At 33.7% G+C, this 16969-nt stretch overlaps 1 protein-coding gene across 5 annotated transcripts in view; it reads right to left on the bottom strand.

The window, feature by feature from the left end:
* CNTN1 (contactin 1) overlaps window positions 1–16969 on the bottom strand; it is a 390365-nt gene that overhangs the window by 84575 nt on the left and 288821 nt on the right. For 3 of the 5 annotated variants that reach the window (XM_009247616.3, XM_054526301.2, XM_054526302.2), the window contains one exon: window positions 6240–6398. In XM_009247616.3, coding sequence (XP_009245891.1) covers window positions 6240–6398 — 159 coding nt within the window. 5 annotated transcript variants of the gene reach the window in all.

Raw genomic sequence — 16969 nt, 5'->3', positions numbered from 1 at the left:
CTCCAGGAACAGCATCAAGCTGTCTGCTGTCCATCCGCTAAAAACAGTCCAAGAGAAGTAAAATTTACAAGTTGCCTTAAAAGTACATAGTCTATTTCTTCATCTCCTTATTCTAAATTTAATCTTTGGAACACTGAAAGTTGATATCTTTGAAACATTTATTTCATATCTTAAGCATTTACCTTCATGAAGCTGAATTTAATCCTGTACCTTTGTTTCCTGGTGGTCACATCATAAATAAAAACCATATGATTTTTATTTCTGTGTTTGTTGCAGAAAATATTTTTCACTTCCACTTAGGATGCAGTCACAAGAAAACTTCACTAGTACACTAACAAAAAGAACACATAGATAATCTATAAACCATCATCTTTCAAAGCCCATTAGAGAGCTGAGTTTATGAAGACACAATGGACTAAAATTCATCATTGGTAGAACAGTGATGAAAGAAGTATGTAGTCACAGATGTTAGCAAGAAGAAAACAATTTAACTTCTAACAGATATTTACAGAAAAAGTATAGGCTGGTATGGCTGTTTAAAAACATGGGGAGATCAAAGAACAAGGAGAATCTATAGTAATTTGACAATTATTTTTCATAGGCCTTCATCATGTGTACTCAAGAAAGTTTTGGGGCAGAACAAAAGAGCCAAAAAAGACTTCCCTCTGGGGCACCGATACCACAAACATGAGATAGTGGCAGGAGTGCTGAGAGAGATCTGCTTCCTCTGTAAGGGACAGGTGTTTTGGACCTGTTGAAGTCTAAGGGAAGAGAAGGAGAACAGAGTAAAAAGCCCGAGCACTCTGGGCTTTAGACTGATTATCAGCAGCAGGTATCTGGGCAGAAGCAGGAGAGCTGAAAGAGCCCTCTGTGGGGTCCAACGTAGAAGAGTCTGCTGAAATCTGATAGCAGGATGGGAAAACCTCCAGACACTCAGATATGTAGGAAGGTCTGATCATACATTCAAATTACTTGAAGCCTGTGCTAAACTGAATCTAACAACAATGCTCAGATCATCTCAACCACAAATCTGATTGACTCAGTCCCTAAAGTAATGACATGCACTTTCCCAGACATCAATTAATATTTACTTTAGTAATCACTGTTCTTCTATACACAATGTTTGGAATTGAGCAAAAAGTTATCAGACACATGAGCAAACAAATATGACCCACTGTCAAGAAAGAAAAAAAATCAACAGAGCTAGACTTTAAGATGGTCTAGATGTTTAAATCATCTGATAGGGTTTTAGCATAACTATGTTAAGTATGTAAAAATGTCAAGTGGAAAACATGCACAACTTGTATAAACAAATAGGAAATTCCCATGGAATATTATGTGAACAATATTAAAAGCAGCCAAATGCTAGAAATAAAAATTCCTGAACACAATAAAGCAGTAGATCAAAAGTATTTTAATGGGATTATTCGCAGACCGAATCCAGCAAAATAAATTATCTATGTAAGCAAGAGAGGAAATTAGCCATTATCCATACAGAAACACAGACACACAGATAAACAGACACATGTGCGTGCACACACACACACACACTGTCCATTATCTGTGGAACAACATCAAACAATCTAACATACGTGTCAAGAGAAACCAAGAAGAGAGAGTAGAGCAGAGGAAATATTTGAGGAGGTAATGAATAGCTAAGAATTTTCCAAAGTTGAAGAAAATATCAACCCAAGAATACAAGAAGCCACGCTCCATTAGGATAAATGCATTTTATCAAGCTGAAAAGCAAATACAAAAAGAAATCTTGAAGCAGTCACATAAAAGGGACATATCAAGTACAGGGAATTATGATTAAAACAATAACTGACTTCTTACCTGAAACAATGGAGACAAAAGACAACAGAACAATGTTTTTAAAGTGATCAAAGTAAAATGAAGAGCAATTTGGATTCTGTAGGAAACAAAAATGACACTTAAAGATGAAATTAAAGACATTTTCTGATAGAAAAAATGTAAAAACCTTTGAGTCCAACAACCTGAACAATTGGAAATGCTATAAGTTTCTCAGTAGTGCAAATTATACCAGATAAAAAAACAGTTTTACAGAAAGGAATGAGGAACCCAGATATAATAAATATACTGGTAAATATAAAGGGATTTTGAGACACTTTTCAGCAAATAGAATAGAAAACAGTCTTCTCAGCCTGAAAAAGGCATCTAAGATGACATATTCAAAACAGTGAAAAAGAAGAACAAAAAACTGACAACCAAGAATATCATATCCAAGCAAATATATTTTAAAACCAAAGGCAAAATGCACTCCTAGATAAACAAAAACTGAGAGAAACTGTTACTAAAAGACTTATCTTACAAAAAAAAATTAAAGTTCTTCAAGTTGAAAGTAGTTGATCCCAAACAGCAATTTGAATAAACTCCCCCAAAATAATGAGCATTGGTAAAGGTAATTTTATAATTATAAAAGATGGTATAAATACTTATTTTTTCTTCTATCTTCTTTTATTTAAAAGTAATTCTAGAAAACTATATATGTATGTATATACACACATATGTTGTGCATTTATGTATGTATATATATATATATATAATTGTGTTATTGGATCTATAATATATTTAAATGTAATATATTTGATACTAGCTGCACAAAGGGGACAGGTAGGAGCAAAGTTGTAAAGAAATGACATCAGATGGTGATACATAGTTTGTATATTTGTCCACTCTAAATCTCATGTTGAAATTTGATCCCCAATGTTGGAGGTGGGGCCTAATAAGAGGAGTTTGGGTCATGGGGGTGGATTCCCAATGAATGACTTTGTGCCTTTCTTCCAATAATGAGTGAATTCTTGCTTTATTAGTTCATGCAAGAACTGATTGTTACAAAGAGCCTAGCACCTTGCTTCTCTCTTTGTTGCTCCCTCTCTCACCATGTGACAAGCCACTTTGCTTTCACCGTGAATGAAAGGTTCCTGAAGCCCTCACAAGAAGCAGATGCTGGCACTATGATTCTTGTATAGCCTGCAGAACTGTGAGCCAAATAAATCTCTTTTCTTTCAAAATCACCCGGCCTCAGATATTTCTTTATAGCAATGCAAAATAGACTTAGACAGATGAAACTCAAATCAACATGAACAAGTGAGGAGGATTGGAAGTAGTAAATATAAAGGATAATATAACAGACAAATTAACAAAGGATAATATAAACAAACATATATTGGTTTAATAGGCAAACAATTATAGAAAGTGATAATATTAATATAAGATTATTGGGTTTGTGACATATAGAGATGTAATATATATATTTATATATATTTCACTGAGTATGAAAGTGTTTCCCCTAGATAGCTTTATTTCATCTTCCTCTTTTGTACGTGAGTAATATATTTAATCCTCTTTTGTGTGTGAGTAATATATTTAATAATATATTACTAAATATTAATAGCATATATTATATGCTATTATAGCAATATATTACTATATATGGCATATAGCATATAATAAAATATGCTATAATATAGCATATATAGTAAAATATTAATATACAGTATTATAGTAATATATATTACTATAATACTATATATGCTATTAATATAATAATATAATATATAGTATATATATGGTAGTGTAATAGCACAAAAGAGGAAGAATGAAATAGAACTATGTAGGAGAAACACTTTCATATTCACTGAAATTTAAGCTAATAAAATTATAAAACCTATTCTCATAAATTCAAATGTATCTGGTAAGCCCTAGAGTATTCATTAAATATGTATGTGTTTGAATATACACATGTATAGTGAATATAAACTTCCCTTTGGAGCAGGATTATACATACATACATATACACACACACACACACACACACACACACACACACAGTGAATATCATCAAAGGAATTAAAATGTTACACTAGAAAATGCTCACTTCTTCCAAAAGAAAGCAGTGAACAAGGAAAAGAGGAACAAAAATAGTAAAATATTTAGAAAGCAAAAGTACAATGCAGCTACAATCCAACTGTATCAATAATAACATTAAATGTTAATGGATTAAATAATTCAATCAAAAGGCAGAGACTATCAAACTGGATGAAAAATCCAAATATATGTGTCCAACAGAAAACATACTTTGGATTCAAAGACCCAAATTCAATGAAAGTAGAAGAATTGGAAAAGATATATAATGGAAATGGGAACTTTCAGAAAGCAGCAGTGGCTATTACTAATATCAGAAGTACCGTATTTACTTATTTATTTTATTATGCTTTTAAGTTCTAGTGTACATGTGCACAATGTGCAGGTTTGTTACATACGTATACATGTGCCATGTTGGTTTGCTGCACCCATTAACTCATCATTTACATTAGGTATATCTCCTAATGGTATCCTCCCCCTCCCCCCACCCCAAGACAGGCCCCGGTGTGTGATGTTCCCCACCCTGTGTCCAAGTGTTCTCATTATTCAATTCCCACCTATGAGTGAGAACATGAGAAGTACCCTATTTAAAACACATCTCCTACCTCCCCATTCCTCTTTTCTGTTGTTTCTCTCTAGCATTCATCACCACATGACTTACTATATATTTTAATTCTGTATTGGTATCTCTTCTACTATAATATGAGCTCCTTGAAGACAGGTTTTGTGGTTGTTATTTTGTTCACTGCTGCTCAGCTATACATACTGCATCTAGCATAGGTTCTGGCACACAGTGGGGACTCAATAAACATGTTTAATGAATGAGCACTGTGGGCCCTGATCTAGGTGCTAGAGATAGAACAGTGAATAAAACAGTTTTTACCTTCATGGAGCTTACTTTCTAGTGGATATTTTAAAATAAGAAGCATATTTAAATTGAGCTACATAGTAAGCATACATAAATAATGAAAATGATTGCAATTAGTATTTCTTTTTTCAGGGCCAAACCAAATTTAAACCATTTATTTATTTTAATGTGACTAGATTTCTAATAGTTTCATTATTATCATACTTTTCCATTCTCTTCAGAAAAGTAGAAACTGCCCATGCTTTAAGTTTATAAAGTATTTAAAAAGTTTTTAAAATTATTTTTCAGATGATCTGATTTTCTCAAGAATATTTACAGATAATTCTTAATAAACATAATGTAATGGAAATATTTCACCTGTTTCTAATTTATTGCAACTTTATACACTTAAGTGGGGAATCATCTGATGTTAAAATATATCCTAAATTCTTGCAACAGACCTCAAGTTTATATTTGATTTATTTCCCTGGAGGGAGAGAAATATCAAATAGAAGTAAATTTAAATTAAAACATCTTAGTGAGCAATACAAATATTGGCATTTGGGAAATGGGATTTCCATTATGTTAAGATAAATCTAAAATGAAAGCAGATTTGGGAGATTAGAGTTTTCTTTTTTAGTTTTTTAAAAAGGAGGAACAATTTATTCTCACACTTGTGTCTCTTTTCTCCTCTTGTGACAACTGGGAAAATATTTCTATGTCTCCTCTTTTCCGTCTTAAAGAATTCTGGCAATGACAAGTTTGTTTAAAAATATTGTCAAAAGTTACAAAGATAAACAGGTTATTTTATCAAAAAGATCTTCAATCTTCCATTTTACAGGAAAAAATATATGTATTAATGTGTGATATTGTAGGCTAGTCATGACAAATGGCAGAATTGCAGACAAAGGAAAGTACTCACTTATTCTTAATTAATTTTTCCCAATCAACTTTAGAAAATCTTAATATAAGAAAAGAAAAAGGTTGAAAGATCCAAAATGTCTTTAAAAATCTGTTTTGAGGAAATTCAAACAAGGTGAGATCATTCACATAAAGGGTTATAGTAGTAAGATTTGGATGCTTAATTTAAGATTTATGATCAATGTGGCTTTTTAGAAATTCAGAACTATAGTACATATATACCCAAATAAAAAGGGTCATAAATAATATGCTATAAATGCTATTTGCTCAAAAATAGACTTCCCAATGATTTTGGGGCAGTAAATCTCACACAAAACTCAACAAACCCAGGAGGCCTCATTTTGCTTTCCATTATATATTGATTTAGAAATGCTACTTCTTTTTCTATAGCTTTAACACATTTAAATGTGTAAATTCCATGTAATTTTCTTCACTACCAAAATATTAGAATACATTTTAAACATTTAATAAAGAAAGTCTTTCAAGGTAGATAGTGACATTTTTAAAACCTCCAAATTTTTGTTTTTGAGAAAAGAATTCACTTTGAAAACATGCACGGATTAATCAGACAAATAAAACTCACCTGTCTTTGCATCTTTCCAGTCATCTGAAAGAATAGTCTTGGTCTGGATAGTGTATTTAGAGATAGGACTATGATTGTCTGAACCACGGCTCCAAGTAAGTGCCACAGAAGTGGCTCTAATGTCTTCTATTCTCAGACCACCTGGAGGGCCTGGAGGGCCTGAAATGAAAATTTAGGTAATGAATCAGTGAATTCCATCTAGTGAGTCAAACACACATTAGAATACAAAAATGTCTTCTAACAATTAATCTAAAGAACATTTGTCCAATATAATCACTGTGTCTGCATTTCTTTTAAATATAGATTGTAAGAAGTGATATCATTTGTAGTTTTCACTGAATGATTTCATGTGTCTCTTTTTAAGGAAGGATAAATGCTATCATTTAAAAATGACATTGTTATGCAGATATAATAATCTCTGACCCATTATATGCAATTGGCACCAAGGGGACCTAACACAGATTGTAGCATAGTATGATTTAATGAATTCTTGCTGAATGCATGAATCAGAGATGGTAGCACAATTCAGTTTAGATATGGGAACATTTGGTCTATTGTCATTCTGCCTCTCCAGGACTGAACACATCCTCTTTGTTCTTTGTGATTTTTTTTTTTTTTTGAGTTAGGGTCTCACTCTGTCACCCAGGCTGGAGTGCAGTGGGGATGATCATGGCTCACTGCAGCCTCTGCCTGCCTCCCCAACTCCAGGGATCCTCCCAGCTCAGCCGCCCAAGTAGCTGGGACTACAAGCACTCCACAACACCCAACTAATTTTTGTGTGCATGTGTGTACTTTTTTGCAAAGACTGGGTTTCACCGTGTTGTCCAGGCTGGTCTCCAAGTTCTGGGCTCAAATGATCCTCATGCCTAGGCATTCCAAAGTGTTGGGACTACAGGTGTGAACAACCGCACTGGCCCACATACTTTCTTATAACTCTAAATATTATAGGTAATTCAGTTTACTTGAAGTGGAAATTTCTGAGAATCATTTCATGTATCATTTTGCATAACACATTTCATGTTAGTTATAGTCATAAGAATAAATAATATTAAAAATGTTTCTACTTATATAATATATAGAAAATAATTGTCAACTCAGAGATACCAGGAATGCTCTTAAAACCTCAAATTATATTAAAGAGTCTTAGAAGAATTGTTCTTGCAGAACAAAAAACAATGTTAAAAATAGGTTTTCATAGATGCTTCATAACTCAGTACCAATATGATTCCTTTATCCTCTCAACAGTGACTGTGCTGGGAAATAGAAATTAAAAGATAAATGAGACACAACTTTTTGGGCTTTGAAGAGCTTTTTGTCTTCAAATAAGACAAACAAAAATAAGAGAAAAATGTCCTTTAAGTGGTGAAGTGGCATCTATCACGTAAAAAGCTAAAGAAGCCTCTCAGTTAATAGACAGCTCCTAGTATAGACATTTCAGAATGTTTATAACTAAACATGCATATCACCTGTTCTATTTGCACCAGAAAGGAGTCCACCCCCAACTGATTTAGGCATGTTTAATATAATTATTAATCAATAATTTTTATTAAGTAGCACCATCATTTTTCATAATTAATGTAATACTAAAGAGGACATTTGTCTTTATCTTTCAGCTGAAATGTATACCTTTATATTTATATATCAGTTGGGTTGCTTAGCTTAGATGGCCTTTTTCTTTATAAGAACATTGGTATTTGCAGAGGTATGGCCAACACCCCAAACCTTCACCCATTTCCTTATAGTGGTCCCAAGGAAGAAAGTGTGTGCAGATCAACAAAAACACGTCACCACTAATGTTAAAATAACACAAGACACATACCCTATCCATGACAGTAAATTTTATTATTTGGAAATATATCACATATAAATATAAGAAAAGCAAACGAACTTTTATAAATTTATAACCTATAATAGTATACTTAGCCTTCTTAATGTTAAATAATTGAAAACAGACACATAACAGAACACATTTGATATTCAGAGAGAACATACTGCATTTTTCATATGTAAGAAAACACATGGAAATACAGTGTACATTCTTGATCAGAACCAAGAAGTTCATCACTTCACATAATGCAGCATCCTAAGTCAATTACTAAGTAGAATATTTTAGAGTGTTAAAATAAAAAATTAGAGGTGAATAATAAAATAATTTTTCAAATGAAGAAAAAGCCCTGTAATGCATGCATTCAGATACTTTTTCTGAGCATAGGGGTATGGCATTCAGAAAATGTTAAAGGGAATTTAAGTCAAAATTATCATAGGTTTGTCATTAACCATTAAAGTGTAAATCATTTCCCTGCTGTTATTCTCTGATGTTCCTGAGGTGTCAAATGAATAATATTTCATAAATGTCAGAATAAAGCTGCATATTATTAGTGTATTTGTCGAGACATTATATGCATAATAATTCAGTCATCCACTCATTTAAGGGTAATATTGTTGAGCGAAACACTATAATTATACTTGTCCATTGTTTTCTCGGATATATGTCTGGCCTATGGTAGGTTCTTCATAAATATTTGGTATATAGATAAATTATTATAATTAATGTTCAGGCAGTTCTGTAAACATAATTGTCATCCACAATACAGTCTTCATTTTTCCAATTGTCTTGAAATACTATATCATCATGAAGAGGTGGAGTTGAGAAGGCAAATGGAAAGGGGTGGGTTGGTATTTTCAAAACCCTGGTATGGGAATCTTACTCGATAATGGTTCCACTGATATGAAGTAGATTTTTCCATCTAGTAATTGCCTACAAATATCTCCCCAAAAATGCCTGAGAAAAAATAATACTATTAAAGTCATAATTGTATTAAAAAACAGGGATTTTAGACTTAAGATAGACTCAGCTTTCAGTTCTGTGCCCTAATTTATCTTGGGCAAGTTTCTTAAAAAAGTTAAGCTCCTGTTTACTCATCTGTAAGATAAGAGTAATAAAAACTGAACATGAAAGATTGTTTTTAGGCCAGGTGTGGTAACTCACACCTATAATCTCAGCACTTTGGAGGCCAAGGCAGGTGGATTACCTGAGGTCAGGAGTTCAAGACCAGCCTGGCCAACATAGTGAAACCCGATCTCTATTAAAAATACAAAAATCAGCTGGCATGGCAGTACACACCTATAATCCCAGCTATTCAGGAGGCTGAGACAGGAGAATTGCTTGAACCTGGGAGGCAGAGGTTGCAGCGAGCCAAGATTGCACCACTGCACTACAGCCTGGGTGACAGAGTGAGACTCTGTTTCAAAACAAAACAAAACAGAACAAACAAAAAAACACCCAGATGATTGTTAGGACTGAAATAATATCCTTAAAGCATGTAGTTCTCAGCCTGGTACATAGAAAGCCATCAGGAAAGCTTATCTATTAGCAATATTATTATTGTCATTACTTCTTTAAAAGATTTCTGAGAATCTTAGCTACCTGGCAGGAGTTATTAATTAGTACATTGTAAGTCATTGTCAGGGATCTGTTTACAGAGTATTCATTTACCACTTATTACTTAAAAGAAAGCAGGGACAGTAAACCAAAAATAAAATTCTAAGCCCCCCAACCATCTGAAAGGAACCCTTCTCTTGGCAAGGGTATTCCAAAAGTAACCTGAAAAACTAGTTCAGGAAGTGATGGGAAGGGGCAGCCAGACATGCCTCATTATACCCTCCTCCCTTTGGGAATTATTGATAGAACAGACTTCTTAAGTCTGATAAGAAGCATTTACAATCTATTTTCTGAAGCTTGCTACCTGAAGGCTTCATCTGCAGGAGAAAAACCTTGATTCCCACCACACACAAGTCTGTATGGTAATACAGACATTATTTTCTATTGGCAATAACTCTTTCAACCAATTGCCAATCAGAAAATCCTTAAATCTACCTATGATCTGGGAGTCCCCCATTTTGAGTTGTCCCGCCTTTCCAGGTGGAACCAATGTACATCTTGCATGTGTTGATTGATATCTCATGTCCCCCTAAAATACATAAAACCAAACTGTATCCCAGCAACCTTGGGAACAGGTCATCAGGACCTCCTGAGGCTGTCACAGGTGCATTCATAACCTTGGCAAAATAAACTTTCTTGAGACTTGTCTCAGATACTCTTTGGTTTATAGGACAACATAGAAAGTAAAATGTCTTCCAGTAATTTTGATGTAGGTGAGGAAAATTTGGGAATGTGAAGATACTCTGTGTATTAAGGAATCAATTTGTGGCAAAAAATAGAGCACGGAGACAAACGTGGACAGTCTGACTTCAACCCAGGGCCAGCCCTGCAGTGTCTCTCAGCAGGAAGGTTTTCAAGCAGTGTAGGCTGATGTTACGTGCTTATTTTTTTGTTTAGAATGGACAGAAAAGTGTTGAGGTAGAAAATAAAATGACAAACCTACTTTGTTCTCAGCACAAAGGAAGGCATTTAGGAACTGACCACTCTTCTGATTCTTTTGTCAATGAAAAAAACCCAACCATACACAATTCTAACCCTGAGTTTCTTTCTTTCTTTTTTTTTTTTCTTTTTTTTAGTTTCCATTACCATATGCTCTCAATAAATCCTTCAGGAAACCAGAGAAAATGTAAGCAAATGGCCTGATGCATGCAGCTTATTTCACTATTACTTTACTGATATCTCCTTCCAGTTTCTTAGGCTGTTCTCAGCCAGATAGCTAATGATTCTAAGAACTATTTACCCCAAAGTTAACATAAAAGAGAGAAACTGGTCAGTTGAAAAAGACTGTTCGAATGTGACCTGATTTTAAATGCCTAGATACATTAGATGACAAATTAGTCTTCTATTTTTTTCTTTCTTTGGCTGTAATTATTAAAGATCTGAAGTTGGGGGAAAAAGAACTGAAATATACTTCTGACTAGACCTGGCAAAGTCTTTTTATCCATTTTTCTCACTAACATTAATATTGGGGAGTTAGAAAGAGGTGAAAGAGGAGAAAAATAACAATATGGAGGAGGGAATAAAAAGTTATTTAAAGCATGCTTTTTGTTTTATGCTTTTATAAATACAGTTTTATCTTCACTCCTCTTGTCACCACCTCCCCCTACCCCATGCTCTCGAGTTTTTGAAATACATTTTGTTACACTCATATATCATATCCCTACTATTTCTGCTGTTTCTGTTTCCTGATTCTTCCAAATGCTGACAGGATTTCATCAAGAGTGGACACCACTAATTGTGCTCAGCCTATCCAGCTGATTGAATTCCTCTTTCATTGCAGTTGGCAGGACAAACTTCAGTGTTGATTTTTTTGATTCTTATTTTCCCACTCAAAATCATAGTGTTCAAATTGCTACCCGTCTTTGGGCTACCTTTCTGTACCTCAGATGGGGGCTGCCTCTATGGACTATTCTTTCTTTCCTATTTGCATGACCCCCTCTCTTACTATTCTTGTTTTGCACCCATTATATTCTTTCACTCTCACTTTAAAAATCCCTCTTAGAGAATGCTGACTGAGAATGTTCCATAAAATTTCACCTATGGGGCATACAAAAATAGTGATCTATCAAAGTCCTTGTTAGTGTTATGTTTCTTACCTTGGGGGTTCTTCAAAGTTGGCTAAAAACAAGTCTACGAACAGCTACTGAGACTTGTTTCTGTCACCTTTTTACCTAGTAAAGGACTGGGGAAATGGCCTGAATGATCTCCTGTCATTCATGGTTCAATGCAGAGTCTCATTTGCCACACCCCTACTCTCTTTCTCTAAATTTCTTTATGTTTTCAACATTTTTACGATTAAATCGTGTGCTACAGACAGATAATAGAAACATTTCAATATTCAAGGTAGATCACATACATTTAAGAGTCCACTAAAACCAATATATATAAATAATCCATTTTACAAAAGGACACCGAAGTCTATAAGGGCTGTTGTCAGAGATACATAGCTAATCAGTGACAGAGTACAGAGATGGGATCAAAGACAAGGTTTTCTGGTATAACACACTCGAAATGAGAAAACATCCATTTTCAAATTTAGATTATACAGCTTAAATGTGCCTGTCTGCAAAAGACTTCCAAGTAATTACCTGGATGACAACAAGTCTACACTATTGTTCTCTTTGCACATGAACTGCTAACAATATACAATTTACATGGTATAAAATTATTAGTGATTCAAAAAGGGGAAATTTATATTGTATATTTTAATAAAAATTATGCTTTTTTCTGAGTACTTATATTGAAGTCACTGCCAAATCTTCTATAATTCTTACCAATAACCCTATGATGTAAGTGCTATTATTTTTCCTATTTTACAGGTGAGGAAACAGACAAGAATAGGTTAAATAAAATGGCCATGTTCACCCAGCAAGTAAATGTCAAAGTTAGAATCTGAACCTAATCAATTTGCCATGAGACCAAATTTTCAACAACTATCCTGAAAAAAATATTTTTAAAACAGCATTGTCAGTATCACATTCAAAAATGTTATTAGGTTTCCGTTGCTGACCTTTCTTTTTGGGGAGAATATGAATTACTTTATACAAGTGAATATTTTGGAAAATATGACAAAAACTGTAAGATACTGATCATAGCTTTTTTATTTTTTATTTTTATTTTATTTTTTTATAGAGATGAGGTTTCACCATGTTTCCTGGGCTGGCCTTGAGCTCCTGGGCTTATGTGATCCACCCACCTCAGTCTCCCAAAGTGCTGGGATTACAGGTGTGTACCATCACGCCCAGCCAATCATGCCTTTTTAAATCTTTGTTTCTGTGTTAACTCACATAAGTAAAGATGAACACATCATCCATTTATAAATTCATATTCAATACATTCCCACTCTTTATTGATTGCTATAAATATATCTGGTAATCTTTCCTGGATTTTACTAATGTTTTTAGAAAAACATACCTATGTATGAACAAAATATAGATTTGATTTTTACTCAGTTCTCATTTATATGTAAACTAATTTTTTAAAATGAGGAGAAATACAGTTGTTAATCAGTTCTGTCATTTCTGCTTTAAAAATGTAACATTAAATGAAGAAGAATTTAGACATTTGATGAAAGATAGTGAGAAAAAAATATATAAATTTTCCAAATGACCATTCACACGTTATAAGCTGGCCATATTTTCTTAATCAATAATCAAGATTCTTTTTTTGATAAATCAAATTGGATAGAAGACTAGAAATTAAGATCCTCGTGTCTCAACTTCTAAACAGGATGTAAAGTAGCTGTGACTAAACCCCACGTATCATTTGAGTTGGTGCCACTAAAATAGTAGCCCTAACTGGCTCTCTCCCTCTTAAACACTGGCTTTCTAAACAACTATAGTTGGAAATAAACCCCCCAAAACTACTGATTCTTTGGGGAATTCATATAGCACATACATTTAATATAAATATTCATGCTGCAGAACTGGTGTAAGTAGGAATAACACTGGTGACATTCTTTTTTCCACTGGTAATTCCCTAGTAAGTAATTAAAAGCAAAGCACCACGTACAAGTATTCTGTGGTTCACGGTTTATTTTTACCAAAACAACAAATTTCAATGAAAACTTTGAAATGTTAAGGAAACAAAAAACTTTTCAGAACAATTTATCTTCCCTTTTTAAATCAAGTAAACATAAAATTGAAATTGCTGAGTGACAGTCATATTAGGGCAGGAGACATCTTCTTCACCAAGGAATGTCAAAGTCTCATTATTTATTGCAGGCCTGTTCTTGCCTTGAAAATTATCTAAGACAATGGCTCCAATATCCTGTTTTAAAATATAAATCAATGTTGTGTGATCATGTTGATGTTTGAAGTTGTACTAAGATGAAGCTGAATCTTATTAAATATCTCTACCATTTAATAGGAATATGGTAATTTTCTTAACCTCTGATATTGATAAAGGTAAATTTAGATCCCAGTTAGAAATAAGAACAAGACTGAAGGAAGATAAATGAACCTGTATAATTCTTCTACTTGATATTGATATAGTTTAAGGTTGTCCCTCCTTTTCTGGTACAAGTCACATCTGTCTTATGATTTCCTTTAGAATTTTTATTATTTCTTTAAAAAACAATATTCCTATCTGGTCTTAGTTGTATAATTTCAGTATGGACTACATAGAAAGATGCCCTTAATACGATTCATACATGTCTCCATGGTGCTGTTTACAGACACATGAAAATTCTCAAATTGATTTTAAACATCTTACAAAAATGGCAATTAATCTGGATCTCTAGTCTAAATTCTAAGATAGCGCCTTTTGGAACAGTAATTGAGACTAGAAAATATAAAAGAAGGAAATAAGTAAGATCTTGAGCCAGAGACATTTATTTCTTTATGATGACTAATAAATTATTTTTAAAGTTAAACTATATATATATATATACACACATATAATAATATAAGAGTTATATTCATTTTCCTCAAAGCTTTCTTCAGAGTTCTTCTGACCACAGAGAGAATTGCTAGATGAAGTAAAGGAGAAACTCATACCTAAACACAAACCTGTCTAAGAAAATCAAAATTATTTATTGTGAAGGAATAAGAATTTTAAGCGCATCTCTTTGACCAAAGGGGGAAAGTGAAGGCATTTTCAAACAATAACATTTAAGCAGTCCCAGAAAGAATTATATATGCCTCAATTTTAATCGTCCACTTCTACTCAAGTCCTCCCAATAAAAATCACAACCTTCCACCCAAAAGAAAAGATCTGCAAAAGCTGATGGCAGGAGTCAATAAAATTAAATATGAATGCATGCTGTTAATGGCTTAGTCATCTTTACTAAAATCTCGCTACTCAGATGAGGGTTTCCTCCACATGCTATCCATTTTCACTTTCCAATTCCAGGAATTGTTCCAAAAACCCTACAGAGCCATGGTAGGACTTCAGTTGTTTACTAATGTTTTTCATTCTTTCATGCCCAAGAATATGTATGGCACTAGGATTAAGAAGAAAAGACTGCCGGAGTAATGCCCCTTTTAGCTTATGTCCTAATTATGATGTCTCATTAGAGAGTTTGACAACATTGTTCATTACCTGCTTGAATAAATCAAACAGTACATTCAATGGCAATACTCCTGTATTATACAATTCATCAGTTCTTCATACATTTTTCAGATAATGAGCTAATTTCTGGGCTATATAATTTCAAAGAAAAACAGGACATGAAAACACAAAACTTTCACTTGGCCGTTATATAATGTACTGAGTTAGTTCACTAGGCATTTTTAAGGTATTAGTGAAGCATTATAGTTATATTTTAAAAAATATTTATGCCCAAAGTACGTTTACATGTTTCAAAAGGGGAAACATACTCTAAGAACTAGGTTGGGGGTGGGGGGAACTGCAGAAGCTACAAGATTGAGTTAGTCAAATCTAGTATAATATGTTAAAAAAAAAAAAAGTCTTTCACAGAAATGGTGAGTGTCAACGATCACCAGGTTGGAGGCAGACTTGCACAGACGGGGAGAAAGGAATCCACCATGTTTTTCTCTCCACCTTTTCTGTTTTTACCTGCAAGAGGAAAGATCAAGGCTGAAGGGAGAGTGTGGATGCCCAATTAGGGCAGGAAGCCATACACTTGGGGGATTTGCCCTATTTCCTTGATGGGTAAGGTAAAAGAATGAACACAGAAAGATACTTCCCCTACATACTGAGGACAGGGGATCAAAGGGAGAAGACTGATGCCACAAACTGTGGCCCAATTAAAACCTTTCCCTCACACACAGTGACTGAGTTTCTAAGGTGCAAGCGTTGTAATTGAAGTCTCTCCTCAAAAAACAAATAAACGAAACAAATCTCGTGGATCCTTTCTAAATTTCATTCCACAGAGTGCAAGTCTATCTACTAAAACATATGCTTATGCCTTGAAGACTTCTAAGAAAAAAAGTAATGAGGATAGATTGAAGCAATTGTTCGAAAAAGTTAATCAACGGTTGAGGCTTTGTTTTGTGAGAACTGTGTCTTGAGTTATATTTTATTTATTTCTTATGTCGATATATACATTCATAGTAAAGTGAAGGAAGTAAAGGAAAATATTTATAAAAAGTTGCCATGAACAATGTATGGACTGTAACTATTCATATTCTCTTTCATAAATGTGGAATTTGAGGCTTACAGTGATTAATACACTAGCCTAAGACCACAGGTTAGGTAGGCAAAGTGGATATCTAATCGATTTACCTAATACCAAAGGCTACAGCTTTTCTATCACACCATGCAAATCATTTAACAGCAGTATGTGTATATTAATACAGCAATATTGTTATAGAAAACCATGTAATTAACAGTGATCACCTACCTCATTCTCCTACACATAACTAAGGATAGTTATTAGAATTATACCATTTTATAGTCACTACTGCCCCCTGGAGATAGCTATTTAAATAGAAGAAACGGAAACTAGGAAAACTTGCCTATGTTGACTGCTTGTTGTAAATTCAGTCCTTACGGTAAATAGTAAAAAAGGTCATAAGACTCATTTGACATTTTAAGCATATGAAAATATGCTAAATAAATCCTTTTGATGAGAACTGAAACTCTTAATTTTAGATACATTCTTTTTTTTTCTTTTAAATGCAGTTTGGGTAGTTTTTGGTATTTTACCAGAGTTTGCTTATCTGTGATTTGAGATTTTAAGTCTGAAATGGGGGGGCTGTGAACAGTCACCAAGGGAGCCTCCCTAAGCTCCTCCAGAGAGGGGTGCCATTTCCTTGAATTAGTCACTGTATCTACCAGACAATGTAGGAAGATATCAAATAGTGGTTCTCCAAGTTGCTTAACC

This window comes from Pongo abelii, chromosome 10 (genome assembly GCF_028885655.2).
Source record: "Pongo abelii isolate AG06213 chromosome 10, NHGRI_mPonAbe1-v2.0_pri, whole genome shotgun sequence".
Taxonomy (NCBI): Eukaryota; Metazoa; Chordata; class Mammalia; order Primates; family Hominidae; genus Pongo; species Pongo abelii.
The sequence above is the reverse complement of the archived record's forward strand: the minus strand, read 5'-3'. Positions and strand labels throughout refer to the sequence as shown.